Source organism: Carassius auratus, chromosome 22 (genome assembly GCF_003368295.1).
Source record: "Carassius auratus strain Wakin chromosome 22, ASM336829v1, whole genome shotgun sequence".
Lineage (NCBI taxonomy): Eukaryota > Metazoa > Chordata > Actinopteri > Cypriniformes > Cyprinidae > Carassius > Carassius auratus.
This window is the reverse complement of record NC_039264.1, coordinates 1,221,452-1,241,969: the sequence shown is the minus strand read 5'-3', so window position 1 is coordinate 1,241,969 and position 20,518 is coordinate 1,221,452. Positions and strand designations below refer to the sequence as shown.

General features: G+C 36.0%; 1 protein-coding gene across 1 annotated transcript; it reads right to left on the bottom strand.

The window, feature by feature from the left end:
- Positions 1-619: 619 nt before the first annotated feature.
- Positions 620-19,484, bottom strand: LOC113040731 (SLAM family member 5-like; the record flags this gene model as incomplete). Its single annotated transcript, XM_026198992.1, has 3 exons — positions 19,314-19,484; positions 1,066-1,435; positions 620-930 (listed from the first exon to the last, which is right to left on the bottom strand). Coding segments are annotated over exons 1-3 (852 nt in total), but the record flags the coding sequence as incomplete, so codon positions are not given.
- Positions 19,485-20,518: the final 1,034 nt, after the last annotated feature.

The window sequence follows — 20,518 nt, the reverse complement described above, 5'->3', positions numbered from 1 at the left end:
GAATGTTCATCGTTTTGGATACCAGATGTCTCCTAAAACACCAGATTCAGGTAATGAACACTTTCTGTTTAAATTCAGAGGAAAATGGTGAGAAAAGCTTTGTTTCACCATCACTAAACACTTTTAGACCACAATAGTTTCATCTTTACGAATAAAGTTACAATAAATGTCAGAATATTTATATCTATATCTGCTCTGATTTCTTCTTTTATCCTCTAGCAGATCTGACGTCATTCAGCAGAAGAACAGCAGCGGCTGCAGAAGCCACGCCCACCAGAGCAGTGACGACCAATCGCATCACAGCTTCAACTGTATCACAACACTGGATGTAGACTTCTGTAAGTAAAATGTAATAAATAGTAATTTTCAATAAGCTGACTGTAGTCTCTATAGATTAACTCAAAAACTAAACTTTTTACTGAAGTGTATATCTGCACGATATAGCCTGAAATTAATTCATCATTTCATTCATTGTTTCTGGCATCTTGAGTTATCAATTTCAGTAAAATCAACTGATTTGGTGAATAAAAAATGCTTGTATCAGCGCTTCTGTACCTGGACATGTGTGACAGAGTTCACTGTCATCCAGATGTTGAGTCTGATTAGTTAATAATTGACAGAGTTTGCTGATGTCCAGATGTGTGGTCTGGTTTGTGATGGGATTGTTGATCACACAGCTGTAGCTGTTTTTCTCCTGATATTCCACCTCCAGAGGTAGAGAGAGACTGATGCTGAGATCAGACACACTGATGCTGGACAATAAACTGTTTCCTTTGTACCAGGAGAGAGTCACATCACCCACATTCACCACTGAACAGAACAATGAACAATAAGATGATGATGATGATGATGATGATGAAGAAGAAGATGATGATGAAGATGATGAACAGTGTGAAGAGTTACTGCTGATGACAGGAACAGGCAGATGAGCTGAAAAAGAAGCATCAGATTTCACTAGATGTTTAAAAGATACTCTGTTTGAAATTTTGATGATTAATGATAAGAAAAAACATTAAATAGTGTGGAAAGGGAATTCTGAGTTAAATTAATCAATATTTAACGCACCATAGACAGTGAGACTGAATCTCTTGATCACTCTGTTGATCTGTAGTCGATAGTCTCCAGTGTGTTCAGTTCTGGTGTCTGTGATGATCAGAGATCCAGTTTGATGATCCAGCTTCAGTCTGTCTCTGAATCTCTCATCAAGAACATCATCAAATACAGAGATGGTGCCGGCCATTACACTGATTTCAGCTAGTAAAGTGTTTTCAGATCCAAACCTCCACTGAATCAGATCTACCTCTGTTATAGCAGTCAGACCAGTGTATAGAGTGACTGAATCTCCCTCCAGCACTGACACTGACTCCTCTGTAACCGTATCACCAAACACACCTGAAGAACAGAGACACAGATTTGATGTTTTACTTAAATATCCCTCACAGAACAAAACTGCAGCTCAGTTCAATCTTTAAAGCCCTTGATTTCTAAACATACACTCTGCTTACTCATGTAAAACAGCACAGATATATTACAGTAATGCGTGCAGCATCCGTCATCAGTCCATCTTCAGATCAGTCACTCATCAATTCAGTGTCATTGTTTATGTGGCAAAATCATGAATTATTTGAAATAAAACAGATTTGCTGTTATTGCACCTGCCCTATGATTCACAATAATTTGTTTTGGAATTATTGTGACATTTTATTTTGGAAATTCTCTGGCTGATTAAAAATTACTCTGTTAAATCTCCGTAAATACAATCTATTAAACTAAACTAAAGCAAGAAGTGATTTCATAAAATGGATATCAAAACTTACCAAGCAGACGACACAAGAAGAACAAAACAAACATGAGAACCATCTTCAGATAACAGCACTTAAAGTGTGTGAATGATTGTGAACCCACAGAACAGTGTTAAACTGTCAGAGTGATTCATCCACCAATAATAGTTGAGCACCACCCACTCATTACACATGCACACACTTCTGCTTGCATTGGTTACAAATATTCTGTTATATATATATATATATAAATATATATTTAATCTTTGTTTTTTAAATAAAATTAATTTGCTCTTGAAAGTATAAAATGCCATTGTAAAAGGTGTTGATTATAACTGTTTTTCTGAAAAAAAACAACAACAACAACTAATATACATGTGAAGAAAGGAAATAAAAAAAATTCTTCATGTGTTCTGTGTGCGTCACAGTTGTGGGTGAACTGGTGTCACGTGTGCAAGTTTAGCAGAAGCAGGTAACTAATAATGAATGCTTGGTTTCCACACAAATAAAAGAAAGAGCACTGAAGCAGCAGCAGACGGACTCCAGATTTTATTCCACACTTCACCACACAACACACAATACAACACACAACACAACACACAACACAAAACAGATGTGCAGCATCAGCAGATCACACTCACACACACCACACGTTTGATTATAGAAATGCAGAAGCTGTTTTTTTTTCACTCAACAGATCAAACCACATCTCATGAGGTCATTAGAAGTTTCAGTTTGACTCACAGATCGGAGAAGTGGCTAGAATTAGATTCTTTTCATGTATAGTCTCAAGTCAGATAAGACCAAGAATCATCAGGAGCTATTTATGAACTAACAGTCATCTCAAGAACATAAAACAAGGAAATGAGGTTGTATATACAGTATTTGGATCCCAGCACATTCAGGCATTATAGGAAATTAATATAAAATATTAGAATTATAAAATAGCCAATTAAGATTTGGAAAAAAAATAAAATAATAATATGATGACCAAAACAAGAACAATATTTGAAACAAACACTGAACAGGGAAACATCCGAATGGATTGTGTGGACACTGGAGCACAGAACATGTGCTTGATATCTGCAGGAAATATGAAATGGAGAGGAAGGATATGATAACAGACATGGACAGAATAGGACTAGAACGTGGAGTAAAGAACCAGGGATGTGATGTGAGTGAACAACTGGATGTTCGTAAGGTAAGGTGGATATGAGATATTACTTTTGTTTTCTTAAAAATTTGCGTTTAAATTGCTTTTAATTGTAAGAATGCTTTGGTCATAATCATAGAGAGTATCATTGCAAATGTGTGCGATTTCAAACACTTATGACATGTTTTATGATATAGTATTCGAATGCTGGTCTTTCAAAGTCTTATTTCGCCTAAAATGAACCATTACAGATGTCTTAAAATCGGTTGCACCCTTAGGTTGATGTTAAATTACGCAATATAGTAATTTTCACGTAATAGTTCCTTTAAAAACAAACAAAAATGTTAAATACATGTGACTTCATGCCACAAGACTGCTAACATATGAAGGTATAATTAACACTGGATTTATTTAACATGCATTATGTACCATGTGTTGAGTTCAGTGTAAAATGAATTGAGTAAAGAAGTTAATATTCAAGACTTGGTATGTCCTTGTGCTTTGGACACAAACTTTCAATAATGAAAAAAGTTATTTGACCCGTTAAGTAGTTTGACTAACCATAGGGTTGAAACTTGGGCCGGTGTAACAGTCGATTCTGTTCCCCTCGGAATGTCTGTTCCCCTTTACACAAACATACTACAATTCTTGCGTAGTTGCCGAGTTACTATACGTACAATCAGAACTAGCATGCGCAAGAAGCGTGACTGGATGTACGGCAAGTCAAATGGTTCAAAATACCATCTTAAATCCTAAACTTGAAAATAGTTTTAAGACAAGAGGTTTTTCAACTTGAAATGTATTTCCATTTTTTTTTTTTTTTTTATCAGATTTATTACCGATTACAAGGTTATGCTTGAGGCTTTGGCTATTCTGTTTTATACTGTCGTATATTTACTCTTTTATTTTAACTTTTTTATTATATGCCTTGCTGTTGTTGTATTTATGTATGCACTGAAAGCTTAAAAAAGTATTTGTGTGTGGTGTGTGCAAAACATGCTTTAGAATAAGTATACAATCAACCATAAATGTTGTGTATAAATCAGAACCCTATGCACACATGAAAATTGTAAACTTTTTTCCCATTTATTCAATAAACTATAAACCTGGTTAACAGACTATGTGCCTTGGTCAGAAAGAGTGGTCTGTTGCCCCAAACCTGTGAAATAAATTAATGCAGTACACAACTGCTTCATATTTAGTCAGAATAGCATAGGGTATTTTGTGTAATGGTCAATAAACTCATTTACATTGTTGGTCCTTGTGTCTTTCCCCACTAAATTCATCCTAGCTGTTAACATAATCAGTTTATGTCTCACAGCAATGTTGAAAAGGAAAATACTTAGTAATCTTTTTAACCATTTAACAACGTCCACCCCCATTCCAGGACAGTAGAATCTAGCTGAAATAAAATAAAATAAAAATTAGCTGGCCTCTTTTTGTCCAGCAACCACTTTTCTTCTAAACTTTACATTGTTTTTTTTTTTTTTTAGATATGATCAAGTCTATCTGTTGAAATAGCTGTATTGATAAAATCTAAACAAATAACCTGCAATGAGGTTCTAAAGGCCCAGTTGGAGGAATACACCCATTTAAACTGAAACTAGAAAACAGGTCATTGTCAATGTGCTAGTTGCTTTAAGTCAGTTAAGTATAGTTTCTTGACAAGCACTGACTTTTTGTTTTGGTGTATCACTATACCTCACTTTACTATGAAAAAATGTGTCAGTGTAGAGAAGTTATCACTTAAATTACTTTGCTTACCATCAGCTTGGAAACTGGAGGAACATTTGCAAATGAAATATTTCTGCTCTTTTTTTTTTTTTTTAAGACAAATGGATAAACACCTTGAGTTTTGTAATTTAGAATTTCCTCATATAGTTTTGACCTATATGAGGAACTATATTCCACTGTTATTAGTAAGAAGGTAAATAGATTAATCAAATAGAATATTAGTTCAAATGTATTGTTGCTCTATATGGAAACAGTAATATAATACTCTGAGTTTGGACGTCAGCATGGACAGATTACACAAATTTGCAATGGAAAAATTAAACTGAAAAAACTCGGACATAAGACAAAAATAAAGGAACAATTGCAAGATGAATAAAAAAACAATAGAACATAAACGAGAGTTTGAGAATCATTTTACTATGCTGCAGCGTAGCAAGAGATTTGTCCCTTTTTGCTTTCCTTACATCCAGGTTTGTTTGGTGTATTTGCATGCGGCAGTGTTGCCAAATCTGCGGAATTTAGACTACTTTGGGGAAATGTTTGATTAACTATTTGGTTGGGTTTATTACACAGGGATTCCAGAGAGGAACCGAATCGACTGCTACACCGACAATACCACGACCTAGGTGCCCTTGAGCAAGGCACCAAACCCCAAACTGCTCCCCGGGCGCCGCAGCATAAATGATGAACACTGCTCTGTGTGTGTGTTCATGGTGTATGTGTGTAAGTTATTTTAAGTTGGGTGGACTTAAGTCCCTGTTAAGATACTCAAAAAAGCGTTTGCGATAATTTGCCTTATTTTTTTAAGTTGACAGAACTTTTTTTTTCATGGTGTATCTTTAATTACTCACCTTCATGTCATTCCAATCCTGCAAGACCTTTGTTAATCTTCGGAACACAAATAAATATATTTTTGATGAAATCCGAGAGCTTTCTGACCCTGCATAGACAGCAACACTACTGACATGTTCAAGGCCCAGAAAGGTAGTAAAGACACTTTCACCCCGTCCCGTATACGAGACGCCTACATTTATGTCACTATATTACAATTAAATCTAATCTAATCTTGACAAACTATATATCGTCGGAAAGGTCTAAGACTCCCAAATATATATTTTACTAATGTTGTTTGTTAAAAATTATGTAGGAAAAGAAATAGATTAATTTATGACAAGAGTGCACCCTCAAAAATCTACATTATAACAGGAATTCTGACCTTTTTTAAAAAAGACTTCTTCGTTGCCTTTTTCTCTATCACATTTTGGAAATCATCAGAAATGATATATCAACTGAAAACTTAAAATCTCAAAATTCATCCTTTAACACCCATTTTAAAATCAGACATTGCATTACCATGTAAATGTTGGATCAATATCATGTTACAAAATGTTTTCATTCATGAATTATAAAAATTTAAGTTTGGATCGTGCACTATAAAGTCTATGTTCAAGAATGTGAGTGACAGTTAAGGGGTTTTAAAATAGTCCATGGGTAAAATAGTTTTTGTGATACTGCAGCGAAGACTGACATGGGAAATATTCAATTGTTGAATAAAGTTGTTATTTTTGTTTTCTTCGCACATAAAAATATTCTGATAAGCTACTACTAAATATTGTAGAAACTTAATTTTCTCTAAAGTTGCTTTTCAATGATTTGTATTATAAAAAACACTATACAAATAAACTTGAATTGAATTGAATCGTAGGTTCATAAAATGGTTCAATAAGTTGAACCACTGATGTCACACGGTAGAGCCCGACCGATATGGATTTTTGGGGGCCGATGCCGATATTAACTCGAAAAGAGCCGATTTATAAGCCGATATTTTGATTTTGAAAATAATCTGGATATTAGACCCATTTCCTATAAACTGCACTTACACAACATTCAATAGCAAAATATCTGCCTGTTCTATGTATGTGGGCTGTATAAACCATTTTCCAGAAGGGATTTATGTTTAAAAAAAAGCCTTAGATTACGGTCTCAATGACTAAACAATTGCACATCAAAAGCATATATTGTGCAGGGAAGCGACACGCACTGAGAGGCTGAGCACACTGATCAGAGCGGGAGCGTCGCGAAATGTCACAAAAGGAGTGTGTTTTTGGTTGCCAGGGCAAGACAACCCTGCACAGATTACCAAAAGAGAAACAGCATTAAGGGACCAGTGGATGGAGTTTATTTTTACAGAGCATCAAAAAACAGTCTGATTTTAAACATTTAACACTTTTACTTTCTTCCAGTTGAAGCTGGTTTTAACAGTCTGTGTGTGTACTGTAAATAAATTATAATACTAAAGTTAAAGTATTTGCAGAAGTAGTCCCACACTTTGCTGCTACAGCATTCACCTTTTTCAGCCATCTGTAGGGCAGAAAGAGACAGAGAAAGAATAAGCATGTGTATTAATAATATCACCATCTATCATTACTCATGTCATCATTAGAATTAGAATTATAATAAACAGGGATCTCCTGCATAGGCAAAAATTAGAAATATATATATATATATTTGTATTTGTCAAGCAATAGGTATGACCTATTACCTACTTATATTTAACCATATCATTACAACATTTTCCTGTTATGTCTGTAAAGCTGCTTTGAAACAATCTGTAAAAAAGAAAAAAAAAAGAAAAAAGCGCGTGTTCAGCTCATATTTATTTACATGTCCCCTCTGGTTTAATCATTTCTGACGCAACTACTGTAGTTACTGTAACTACACTATATTTGCTCTCACAGACACATTCACAACGGACCCGTATATGTTCTCCTCTTCTCTTTGTGCAGGGAAGCGACGCGCACGCGGTGCGACGCGCCCGTTTTTTCCAGGCGCGTCCGCACCTCATCGAGTTAAAAACATCTCAACTTTTCAGAATGCCGCAAGCGCACCGCGGGTCATGTGACAAGAACTAACCAATCAGCTTCATCCTTTCCCGTAACAACGTAGTAAACTGAGCCAAGATGAAGGAACAGCTGTTCATAGCTGTATATGTATTGCCATGTTGAAATAAATTTAGTAGCAGAGCTACTGCGAGCGATTTTTAGTGCTGCAAATCCATTTATCCTTTGCTGAAATTTCCGCGTCTTCATGGAGAGAGCACATCATGGTTGCTTAGCAAAGGCAGACGCCTCAGGAGCACTTCTGCCCGAGCAAGAAGGAAAAAGCGGCGCGCCTAGCGTTTTCCACGCGTTTTTAGGCACGATATGTGAACGGCCCCTTACGTGGTCATTATGTGGGAAACACTGCAGATATATTTAGAATAAGATAAACGCTAACGTTATAGTTTGACCTCTTATTAACGTTCGCGCTCTTACACTGATAAACATGGTATTAGCTTTGTGGCTAATCTAATATAGCAATGCATTAGCGGCTGTAAGTGATGTTACAGAATATTTAGAAGTGATAATGATAGGACCGTTAGCTAGAACTACCACACCGTTTTTATATACAGTGTATGAACTAAATCATCTCACATGACGAACGACAGACTCACCGTCAAAACAGTAAACCTCCGTGGCTTGGCTGATCGCTTTCTTCTATAGTGGAGTTGCAGACTCTCTGCAACTGCGGAGCTCCCTCTGGTGGGCAAACTATGCAACACTCATAACATGAGTGAAGTATGAGACTCTTTCTCATGTTTCATTGGCCGTTATAAACGCCGATGCCGATTTAAATGCAATAAGCTCATATCGGCCGATAATATCTGCTGGCCGATATATCGGTCGGGCTCTATCACACAGACTATTTTAACAATGTCCTTACCACCTTTGTGGATCTTCAATGTGTCAGTTGCGTTGCTGTCTATGCAGGGTCAGAAAGCTCTCAGATTTCATCAAAAATATTATAATTTGTGTTCTGAAGTTGAACGAAGGTCTTCCGCATTTGTAACAACACGAGGGTGAGTAATGAGAGGATTTTCATCTTTGGGTGAGCTAACGACATTTCTGTGAAAAAAGTCCACACCCTATTAGCTTATCATCAGTCATAGCCTATATAAACGCATTAAGCACTTTTCACACAGAAATCACTTTTGCCAAGCTTTCTTTAGCATGAACTTAAACTTGAGTCACATTTGTTTTATATACATTTCTACCCTGATGTGAAACTCCACAATGCGTGGATTCCATTTTGGAAAGAAGTGATTTTCGCATCAAAATTGTGGTAAATGTGACCATACATGAAAGTTTTTTTTTTTTTTTAATAATGCCCCTGATGGAACATTCTTGTCAGTGCTTTTGGGAGAGAATGCAAATGTTTTGCGAGATAATTTGTCATCATGTATCTTTACAGCAACGACGGCGACACGTGACAAGCTAAGTAATACTACGAAGCCGCCAAATTATATTTAACGGTGCTGTGTGTAGGATTGACACTGAGTGGTTGGACTAGGTATTGCAGTACAAATTCAAAATATTGTAGAGGGTTTTTTCACCCGGCCCCTCCTCCTCAGATTTGACGCACATGCAGGTTGCCAGACTAAAAACACTAACAAGAACGAGCGCACTTGACAATTAATGAAATGAAATACGCTGTTTTTTCCACCAACTGGCAACCAGGGGTGCCAATATACAATTGGATAAACTGGCAGAGGGTGGATTTCACAAAACAGAGACGGACATTCCAGACCGGAATGCACATTTTCAAAAGAGAATAACTGTGGCTTTGTTTTTCAGATAAACAAGTATGTTAACTAAGCATGTTTCTTAAATATCTGCAAACATATTATGATATTATTATGCTTTATTAAATAAAACGTGTAAGGTTACGTATGTAACCCTGGTTCTTCGAAGGAACAAGATGCTGTGTCGAGAACATTTGGGGAACGGCTTCAACGGGTGAGACATCATAGGCGGGTGATGTCCAGTGTTGGTCATCTTACTTTATAAAAGTAATTAGTTACAGTTACAAATTACTTCTCCCGAATTGTAATTGAGTGGACAGAGTCTGAGGAATAAAAACATCAAACTGAGATCTGCTCAGTCAATAAACGTAAATATCAGCACCAACATCAACTAATATCAGCTGTACCTGAACATGAGTGACAGAGTTGAGTGATGTCCAGATGTGTGGTCTGGTTTCTGATGGGATTGTTGATCACACAGCTGTAGCTGTTTTTCTCCTGATATTCCACCTCCAGAGGTAGAGAGAGACTGATGCTGAGATCAGACACACTGATGCTGGACAATAAACTGTTTCCTTTGTACCAGGAGAGAGTCACATGACCCACATTCACCACTGAACACAGCAGTGAACAATTCTGCTGTGATGAAGATGATGATGATGATGAACATTGTGAAGAGTTACTGATGATGACAGGAACAGACAGACGAGCTGAAAATATGAGCAAACAAGTCTGGATTTATCTAATCAATAGTCCTATTTTTCATTTGATGTTTTTAAAAATGTTTTTTTGTTCACAGTGAGTGTGTGTGTGTGTTTTGTGTGTGTCATCTTAAACAATACAATGATTCAAAAATTAAGTATGTAAACAAATACAAAATAATATATAAGGGCATATAAATGATCTCTGCTCACCATAGACAGAAACATGATATGTTTGTGATGACCATTTTGCTCCACGTAGATCTAGTTTATAATCTCCAGCGTGTTGAGTTGTGATGTTTGTGATGGTCAGAGATCCAGTTTGTCTGTCCAGCTTCAGTCTTTCTCTGAATCTCTCATCAGGACCATCAGATCTGTAGACGATTGCAGCATCTCTACTGATTTCAGCTATCAGAGAGTGTTCAGCTCCATATTTCCACACTATCTCATCATCTTTATGTATTTCAGTAAGATCAGTGTTTAGAGTGACAGAATCTCCTTCCATCACTAACACTGTGTCACTAAACACACCTGGAGAATAAACAAATTTAACACAGATTAACTTCCTGTTGTTTAATTTGTAAAATGTATATTAAAGAACAGCAGCAGAGACAGATACTCATTTCATTGTTATGGTGTTTTATCAACAGAGTAAAATACAAGAATAAAGTTACACAAGTTCAAGCATGACAGTACAAGTTTATTAATGCGGCTCACGTTTAATAAATTTCTTCTATGAATGGGATATTTTCTATATGAGAAATCTAGCTCACAGTATCTCACTCATAGTTTTACTGAATTTTGACCAATGAATTAACATGATTTTTAAAGTTGCTTATTACTGCGGCAATATATATATATATATATATAGATGGCTGGGAAAGAGTTGTAACATGTTCAACAATCAGTTAAATGTAATATTGAACACCCATCCACCCTAAAAAAAAAAAATAATAAATAAAAAACGTTTTAAAGTGATTTCTGTGCCTCTATTATACTTAATTTTATAATGTTCATTACATTTCAATTGCATTTAATATGCTAAAAAATCTGTATATTTCCCATGATTTCTGATGCATGCAAAACGAAATCACAAATAGATATCTCAATCCTAAATGGATTAAAATACTTTTGAACAGTAGCATTATTTATAGCATGTTTATTGTCCTGAAGCAGAATGAAGCTGTAAAATGTTTTCATAACTTACCAATCTGATGACAGAAGCACAAACAGAACAAAACAAATGTGTGAATCATTTTCTTTAAGTGTCTGAAGTAGTAATACTCCACCAAAAACATTCTGACTGTTTATCTAATGTCTGAATCCTCCCCCGACAGTTAGATCCTCCTTTAGTTCACACACACACACACACACACACACTCGCTAAACAGTGTGTAGTTATGTAAAATACATAATGGTTACATTTTTAAAATGACAAACATTTGTCTGGCCACAATGAAGGCTTCAACAGTTTGAAGACTAAGTTAATGGTAGGGGGGAAATGTAGGCGTCCAAATACTGAAGGTGCAGAAGGTGAATCTTTTTGATTGCTAAAGAATCAAACCCTGGTTAAAAAAAAAAAGAAGTTTCACTTTCATCAGTTAGTCTCATTGAATCAATGAAAGCAGTTAAATCTTCTGTTTATTGAGCTGCAGCGACAGGCATTTCCTGGACTCTTCTGTCACATGTATTTGGAGTTTCAGCGCGACATCCCCTCTCTGGCCTTCAGATGGAGATTTACTGCTGATCACAGAACCATGCTTCACTGAAAGATACACATGACAATCCCAGCTTCTGCCCTAACATGATCAGTGTAAGGAGAGATTCAGAGACAGACTGAAGCTGGATCATCAGAACAGGGGCCCGTTCTTCGTACGTTGCTTATTACATCCGAGATCAAATAACACATCCAAGATGATATCATCGTGCTAATCATGATCCGGCTAATTGGGTTCTTCGAACACACCTGTTGTGTATGATTAGTATCGCTGGATTGAGTTATCTGAAATAATTGCGCGTTCATGTGTTGTCTTAAAAGGGGATATGTATCGATACTCGAAACCATGATCAGCAGTGCAGCGATTGGCTGGTGGCAAGACGGCAATGTAATGACGTCATATAATTTAAAACGACACCTGACGAAAAACTTGACAAATTTCTGGACTTTTATAAGGAAACAGCCAAGCAAACAAAACTACATAAATGTTATAATAGATACATGAAACAGATAATAGATACATGTTTTTATTTTATTAGAATTTTTTTTCATGATTCCCAATTATTTAGATTCGCAATTTATAATAGTTGTGCAGTCTTTACATTTTTATTTTTAATGTAGAAATTATCTATTTATTTCATTTTATATTTGGACAGATTTGTTACGTGACAGCATAACTGAAAGTTTCTTAAGGGTCAATATCATGTTATCTGCATCTCCTGCGCTCCATCAAGCCACTCTTATAATAGCAGTCATCACTCAAAATAATGCACGACTCTATTATCTGTATAGCATGTGTGTAAGACTCTAATACAATTATAAAGTAATACTTTTATGACAAATAAATATTTCAGTGAGTAAAACTGGCTGTGTCTATAGTAGGCTGTTATGGACTACACAGCATTTTTATATTATTTTTAAATAATTTTTAAAATGATTATTATTTTAAATTATTGTCCCTGGATCAGTACGATACTCCTGTAATAAAGTAGCGGTGGAATCAGACATATTTTGAGTATCAGTTCTGGTTAAAAGAAGCGATCTAATCCTGTTTACATGAAATAAGCTGCTCCCGAGCAGGTTTAAGCTTACGGACCTGTTGCTATGACAGCAGCTCCGGGATGAGCTCCGAAGAACCAAATGATCCATGATCACGCCAAATCGTCAACATTCAAATCCAGCTTACGGAGTTAGCGACGTACGAAGAACAGGCCCCTGATCTCTGACCATCATGAACATCACAAACACAGACTCTGGACTTTATCAACTAAAGATCCACAGTGGCAGCAGGCGTCATCACCGGAGCAGACAACATTAAGAGTTGTGTTGTTACTGTACAAAACTATAGGGGCCTACTTGAATGGTGAGTATAATTCATGACACATATCATTTGGGAAAGTGAAAATACTCTAACAGTGGAATATGAATTAAGATGGTTTTGTTTCCATCATTTTATTGTAGTATTTTGATGATTTGGTTCTAAAGCATTGGTATTTTTGACAACGCTGTATGAAACATGTTCTGTTCTACACCGAATCAGATTTGCATTTTACTCAAATCTCAGTGTTTCTTTATTATAGGTCAGGCTTCATATTAATAATAAAATAACTTTTAACCTGTCATGAAGATATTAAACCAGCTGTTTCTGGAAACATAGACAAAGTGGTACTTTATGTCTATTATTTTGTTAAGTGCAGGAATTAATTTTATTTCCAAGTTAATTTTCACTGCTATTTATATACTTTCATTATATTTAAAATGTAGGTGAGCACTGTTAGATCCTTGGTTTTGACACATTTGTTTCTTGAACAGATTGATAACACATACTGTCCGTGCCTTTAATGTTGGGTCATTCAGTGCCAATTCAACCAGAGGTTCCTGGCACAAAATTTAGATTTTGCTCATATTTTTTCTGAAGAAAGATAAACATGTATAGTAATGAAAGCCAAATATTACATGTCATGGATAAATATTTTCTGAGTAATCCACTATTTTGTGGAGAGGGGTCAAAAAGGGCTATTTTCACCTGAGATTCAGAGTCAAAAAATTACGAAGGGGTAAAAATTAGTTCATAAAGATGGCAACATCATAATGTTATTTTTACAGCTAGATTGGTAGATCTGTTGACTTTAGGAATCTTTGTTGCATTATGTGCCAATGATGACCGTTCAAAAATGGGGAAATTGCTTTAAAATTTTTACTCCAAAGCTTGCATTTCTGTAACTCAAGAAGTATTAAACATATTTTAACGTCTTTTTAGACAAACTAAACAAAGTTGCCTTTTGGTATCTTCATTTTTAAGGTCCTACATGTTTCAGTTCCAGAGATTATTAGAATTTCAATATTGGCTCCAGGGGTAAATCATTAAATAGTACATATTTTCAAATTTGTCAGTTCACACTAGTCAATTAGCAAAAATATGAGGAACAAATAATGTCGAAACTAGAGATTTACCTCATGTCCTTCTGTCAAAACAACTGCATGCAACATAACTGAGTGCCATAAATATATATATATATATATATATATATATATATATATATATATATATATATATATATATATATATATATATATATATATATTTCAAACTTTACATGCCTATAACTCAAGAAGCATTAAATGTATCACAATATGATTTTAGACTCCTGTTCTTAACTTTTCTTTTGTAATCATAATTTTCAAGGCCCTAAATTATTCAGTCCCAGAGATATGGGGATCTCAATGAGGCTCTATGTCCAGATTGTTGTATGTATTTAAAGAACAATGTCTGAAGAATAAATAATGTTGAAATTAGAATTCTACCTTGTTTGCTTCAATCTAAACAATTGCACAGAATATATTTGTCTGGGTGCCTTAAAATACACTGAAATGGTCAAGTTGAGGCACATTTCCTTGCTTTTGCCACACATTGCATTCACATCAATAAAGATTTACCACAGTTCGGTTAATTTTTCGATCTTTTTTTATTGTTATAAAATGTGAAGCATGTTTATTGAGTCCACTGCTAAAGGGCATATTTGGCAGAATCACTGATAATACATCAAACATTGAAGGTCTCTTACACTTGAAATAATGAACACTTGTTCATTCTAAACCCCAATTAAATGGGATCTTGGGTAATCTTATTTTCCATTTCATACTGTTCAGAGGTTTCTGTCAGTAGTTTATCTGTGCTGAAATATATATTTAAGTAATTATGAAACGGTGAAGGATCTGTAAATTCCATTTTGTAAAAGCAAAACTCAACATACAATACATTACATAGCATAAAAATATACAGCTTCACTTTACCGCAATGCTGCAAACAAGTACATTTGAAAGTTGCATCTTTTTTTTTTTTTAAATCCAACTAACTCCAATGTCTTTGAGGACCACTGATATAAAGCAGATTAATTGCATTTTCTCAAACGTCATATTAGCTTAGCAGTAGTATATACATTTCCTTCTGAAATCACTGCTGATTGCTCTTATTAGACAAAAAAAGAAAATATCAGTCAGTCTTTAAGGTTTATTTGACACATTAGAATTTAGAAGGCTTCATTATTATTTAGGGCTGTGCAAAAAATCGAATGCGATTTTCATGCACATCTCATCAGTAAAGACTAGGGGTGTAACGATACGCGTATTCGTATTGAACCGTTCGGTACGACGCTTTCGGTTCGGTACGCGGTACGCATTATGTATACCGAACGGTTTGTTGGACTAATTAATTATATATAAAAAAAAAAAAAAAAAGAGAAATATATGCGTTCAACAAGGTAGCCCAATAACCCAAACAACGTAACAGCTGACACCCCCGAAGAAGAAAAAAACACCAACTTATATGTTTATGTTAGGCTACTCAGTCAGGCGCTCGCTCACTCAGTACGCGCTGAAGGCTCGTTGCAAAATAGCCAATGCGTTTAACAGACCAGAAAAAGAAGATCCTCCAGTAACCAACAGGTCTGGTGTTTGGGTGCACTTTGGATTCCCTTTAAGCTATAATGGTGATGGCAAGAGAGTGGTGGATAAAAAAACAACGGTATGTTGCATCTGCAACATGACAGGGTACACCAGCGGGAGTACAAAAAAAAATAAAATAAATAAACACCAGCGGGAATACTTGAAACATGTCAACTCATTTACGCCGACATCACCTTATTGTGTCAGTATCTGGGAAAAGACGAAAAAAAGGAGAAACATGCACGCAATAAACTATCCCTGCAGCATTTAGACACCGGTATTATAGCTTACAGGGAATCCAAAGTGCACCCAAACACCAGACCTGTTGGTTATTTTAGGATCTTATATTTCTGGTCTGTTAAATGCATTAGACATTTTGCAATGAGCCTTCAGCGCGTGCTGAGTGAGCAAGCGCCTTAGGGGCCGTTCACATATCGCGCCTAAAAACGTGTGGAAAACGCTAGGCGCGTCTTTCTCCTCTTTTCCAAAGCTCTCGGGCAGAAGCGCTCATGAGGCTTCTGTCTTTGCTAAGCAACAATGACATGCTCTCTCCATGAGACGCGGAAATTTCAGCAAAGGATAAATGGATTTGCAGCTCTAAAAATCGCTTGCAGTAGCTCTGCTACTAAATTTATTTCAAAATTGCAATCCATATACAACTATGATCAGCTGTTCCTTCATCTTGGCTGAGTTTTCAACGTTGTTACGGGAAAGGATGAAGCTGATTGGTTAGTTCTTGTCACATGACCCGCGGTGCGCTTGCGGCATTCTGAAAAGTTGAGATGTTTTTACATTTTGCTGTATCTAAAACGTACCAAACCGAACCGTGACATCAGTGTATCGTATCAAACCGAACCGTGAATTTTGTGAACCGTTACATCCCTAGTAAAGACGCTCCTGTAACTAGAAGTATATCTCCAGCACATGCGCTCAGATCAGGGTTGCCAGGTTTTCACAACAAATCCTGCCCAGTTGCTTCTTAAAACTCGTCCAAAACTAGAACAATCGGGCTTCAAGAAGGTTCCCCGATAAAAAAAATTGCTTCCCGGGGTTAAAATATACGTTTTTTAGCAGGGTTGCCTTGGTAAAATTCGCATTTTAGGGGCTAAATATCACGTTATTTGTATTTGGGTCGCTTTGACCCGCGGACATGAAAAACAACCACAGACTTGGCAAGATTGGTTGGCATTTACTACACCGAGCCGTAATTCACTGACAATCTACACAAAATCAATGTTAAAATCGGTGGCGATTCTTTGTCGATTTTGAAAGCGATTTTGTGTTAGTTGTCGGTAAAGCACTCTCACCTGCAATACATATATATATATATATATATATATATATATATATGTGTGTGTGTGTGTGTGTGTGTGTGTGTGTTATATTTAGCATTTTATTTGCAACCCAGAATTGCATTAAAATCACACACAACCCATATTGTAATAGTGTTTCTTTTTATTTTTGATGTGTAAAATGTTTGTTTGACTGTTTATCACGGCGATACAAACTAGGAAGTATACAGGACAGCGTCATCCAGAAACGTGCAATGTGAGATTATTGACAATTTACGTTATTAGCATAGGGTTATTAGTCAAATGAGAGAGCGCGGCCGCGGAGATAACTTAATCAGGAATAGGGAGCTCGCATCGCGTCAGAGCTCGCGCTTGATGCCCTTTCAGCTCTTCAAAATTGCATAATGGTAACTCTGAATCTTTATGATAAATTATTTTGCAATCATGTTAGAATAAAGCAATATTTCTCCAAATATGCAAAAAAAATTTTGACTAAGAGCCCGAACGGAACGGACGCTGTTCAGTGAAGCTATGTGAACAACACAAAAAGAAAAAAACCGCAGCAGACGTGGGTGAATTCATTCGTGTTGATAATCTATTCACAATATAACGTTAAATTGGCCGAATGGTGAGAGAAGTAGGTTTTAGTTTCACTATCTCAGCACTGATGTGATGATCCGTTAAAGCATATCACTGCAATGACGGACATTGACCGGGAATTCACAGTATAATAACTGAACGGGGCTTGTCATCATAAATCGATTATATTTAGGTGTTTTGCAACTTCAGTGTAGTGATTTATTGCAACTTCAGGAACGTTTACTGCATTATTACCTTCGAGAGATAACTTATTGATGTGTGATGATGATCACTGAAGCAGCTCCTGTGCTTTCGGTGTGAGAGCAGAACATTTTCCAGCCGCACCAGCCGTATTGATTGGCCAGGCTCTTGACTCCCAACAAATCAAACGGACGATGGGCGGGGCTTAGTCTAGGCCACAGAGCAGTGCGCTCTGACTGAGGTGGCTGGATCAGTGCCAGATCGCGCATTTCAAAATAAAATGGTTTTATCGGCAAATCGGTTTTGAAAATGGCCGATGCCGATAACAATAAAAATGCTTAATATCGGCGCCGATAATCGGTCGACCCCTATTTCAAACTGTCTCCTAAAATTCATTATCTGAGTGGGATTATTAGTTATTTTGGGATTGGTAAAAATTACCACATACAGCAGCAGAATATACAATTAATTTTGAAATACTTTTTATTTTCAGTTTTGCACTAGTTTTTAAAATGGAAGCCCGTAAATTCTGAGAAAAAAAAAAGTCAGAATAGTGATATATACATTTTAAATTTTGATTTCAGTGTCTCAAGAGCTGCTTGGTTCACAGTAAATGTCATATACAGTATACAATATCTATGGGAAAACAATGTAATCTCTGTAAGTGTTATGACTTTAATTTGCTGATCATTTACATCCATCTTCCCACATTTGTAACAAGAATCAGATATGAATGTTTTGTCAACAAATGAGAAGCTTTAAGTTCTCCTCGAGATTTTATGCCGAATTAAATGCCGTTTTATCATTTGAAACTAAAGATATGAAGAAAAAAAAAATAGCAGTACTGCATTTGCTGTTCTGCAAAGAAATCCTTTTGTTCTACTACTTTTAGAGGCCCCTGCCAGTTTGGGGCTCTAGCAGCTCGGTTGCAAATTAAAAATAAGAACTGCTGTGGTCTGATATTTTTCCATCTGCACAGAGATGTGGTTTGATCTGTTAGATACACAAGCAGCATCTGCATGAGCATGAGTTTATAACCGGACATCTATGGTTAGTGTTGGTTTGTGCTTGTTTATCTTGATGTGTCAGTAGCGTGTGGTTTAACAGTGTTTTAGACACATACCACATTCACAGTTTGACTTCTGCTTTACACAGAATAGCTTTACCAAGAAATATCCATCAGTGCTGTGCTTGTCAAAAACAAAAAAAACAACAAGAACGAAAAAGAGAGAACACATCAAGGTGTGATTAAATATGGTAAAATAGGAAAATATAATTTTCTTAGATTTTGTTTCTTGTCAGAAGTAACCTACTGTCTCGTCCTCTTTGCTCTGCAATGTGTTTCACTGCAAGAGAAAATGGACATGTGGCCTGAGAACATGAGAAGTGTGAAAAATAAATGTTGTGACCCTGCAGATTCATCCAGCCATATGACTGATGACTTTATATTACAAAATCTCGTTTAAGATGCTTTAAATCTGTAACTCTGTTTTATCTGTTTTATTTTTTAAATAGACCACTGATACTGAACGGAGGCATTATGAGTCAAAATACCGAATCACCACACATAGATATTTTGAGACACTGACATCATTGGACACATCTAAAAGCAGACTAAACTTCTCATCTCCCTCATCTGATGTCATCATCTTCAGAAAATAAGGAGCCAAAACTCCATTAAGCATTTCTCTGCACTTGGTGCAGTGCATGTGGAAGTCTGTTGCTGCCACACAATCTGAAAAGGCAGCTTTGCTAGTCATAGCTAAATGGTCGCATGCTAGCAGTAAACAGTGTTCCGGAAAGGCCATTGCTATAGTAGCTTCTGCACTTTTGCAGTTATCCACTTTCTTAACTCGCTGTGGTAATGTCGACTGCTTTGTGGGGTTATATGGTTTTGTTTTATTTATTTAGCATTTAATTTGCATACTGCAGCATAGAGCGTCATCTAGTGTTAAAAAATAAGACTTCACCTTTGGAACAGCTTTAATAGAGTGCAGTTAGGACTGGACAATAATGCAATATCAATATGTTTCCTGAAGGATGTAGCAAAATTATAATAAAGACATTTATAATGTTACAAAAAGATTTCTATTTAAAATAAATGCTGTTCTTCTGAACTTACTTTTCATCAAAGAAACCTGAAAAATGGTACTCAGCCATTTTCAACATGTACACATTTTTGAGCAGTAAATCAGAATATTAGAATGATTTATGAAGGATCATGTCACTAGAGTAATGATGCTAAAACTCAACTTTGAAATCACAGGAATAAATTATACATTTTAAATATTTTCAAATAGAAAACAGTTATTTTAAATTATAACAATATTTGAAAATGTTATTGTTTTTTCCGAAATTAAGAAATATATCGTGACATAAATTTAATCACTTAATGTTCTAAACCAGAGTGACTTGTTCGCAAAGATCCACCTTTCAACAAATTTCAGCTTCAACACACCTGTTTGCATCATTATCAAGTGTTCCTGGAGACCCTAAAGAGTTGGTTCAGGTGTGTTTTTGGTACGGGCTGACTGATTAGACTGATTAGGGCATCCGCAAATCAGCATTTCTGGTTCTGATTCTAAATAGCCAAATAAAAATACCGTGTAGACTACACAATTTCCAAAAAACTGTCAAGGAATGCTAACAGTGTTGCTAAATCAATCTACATTATTTAAAAGGACTCAATGTGCATGTGCAGTGGGAACGTTGTGGCCTAGTGGTTAGAGAGTTTGACTCCTCACCCTAGGGTTGTGGGTTTGAGTCTCGGGCCATCAATACCATGACTGAGCCC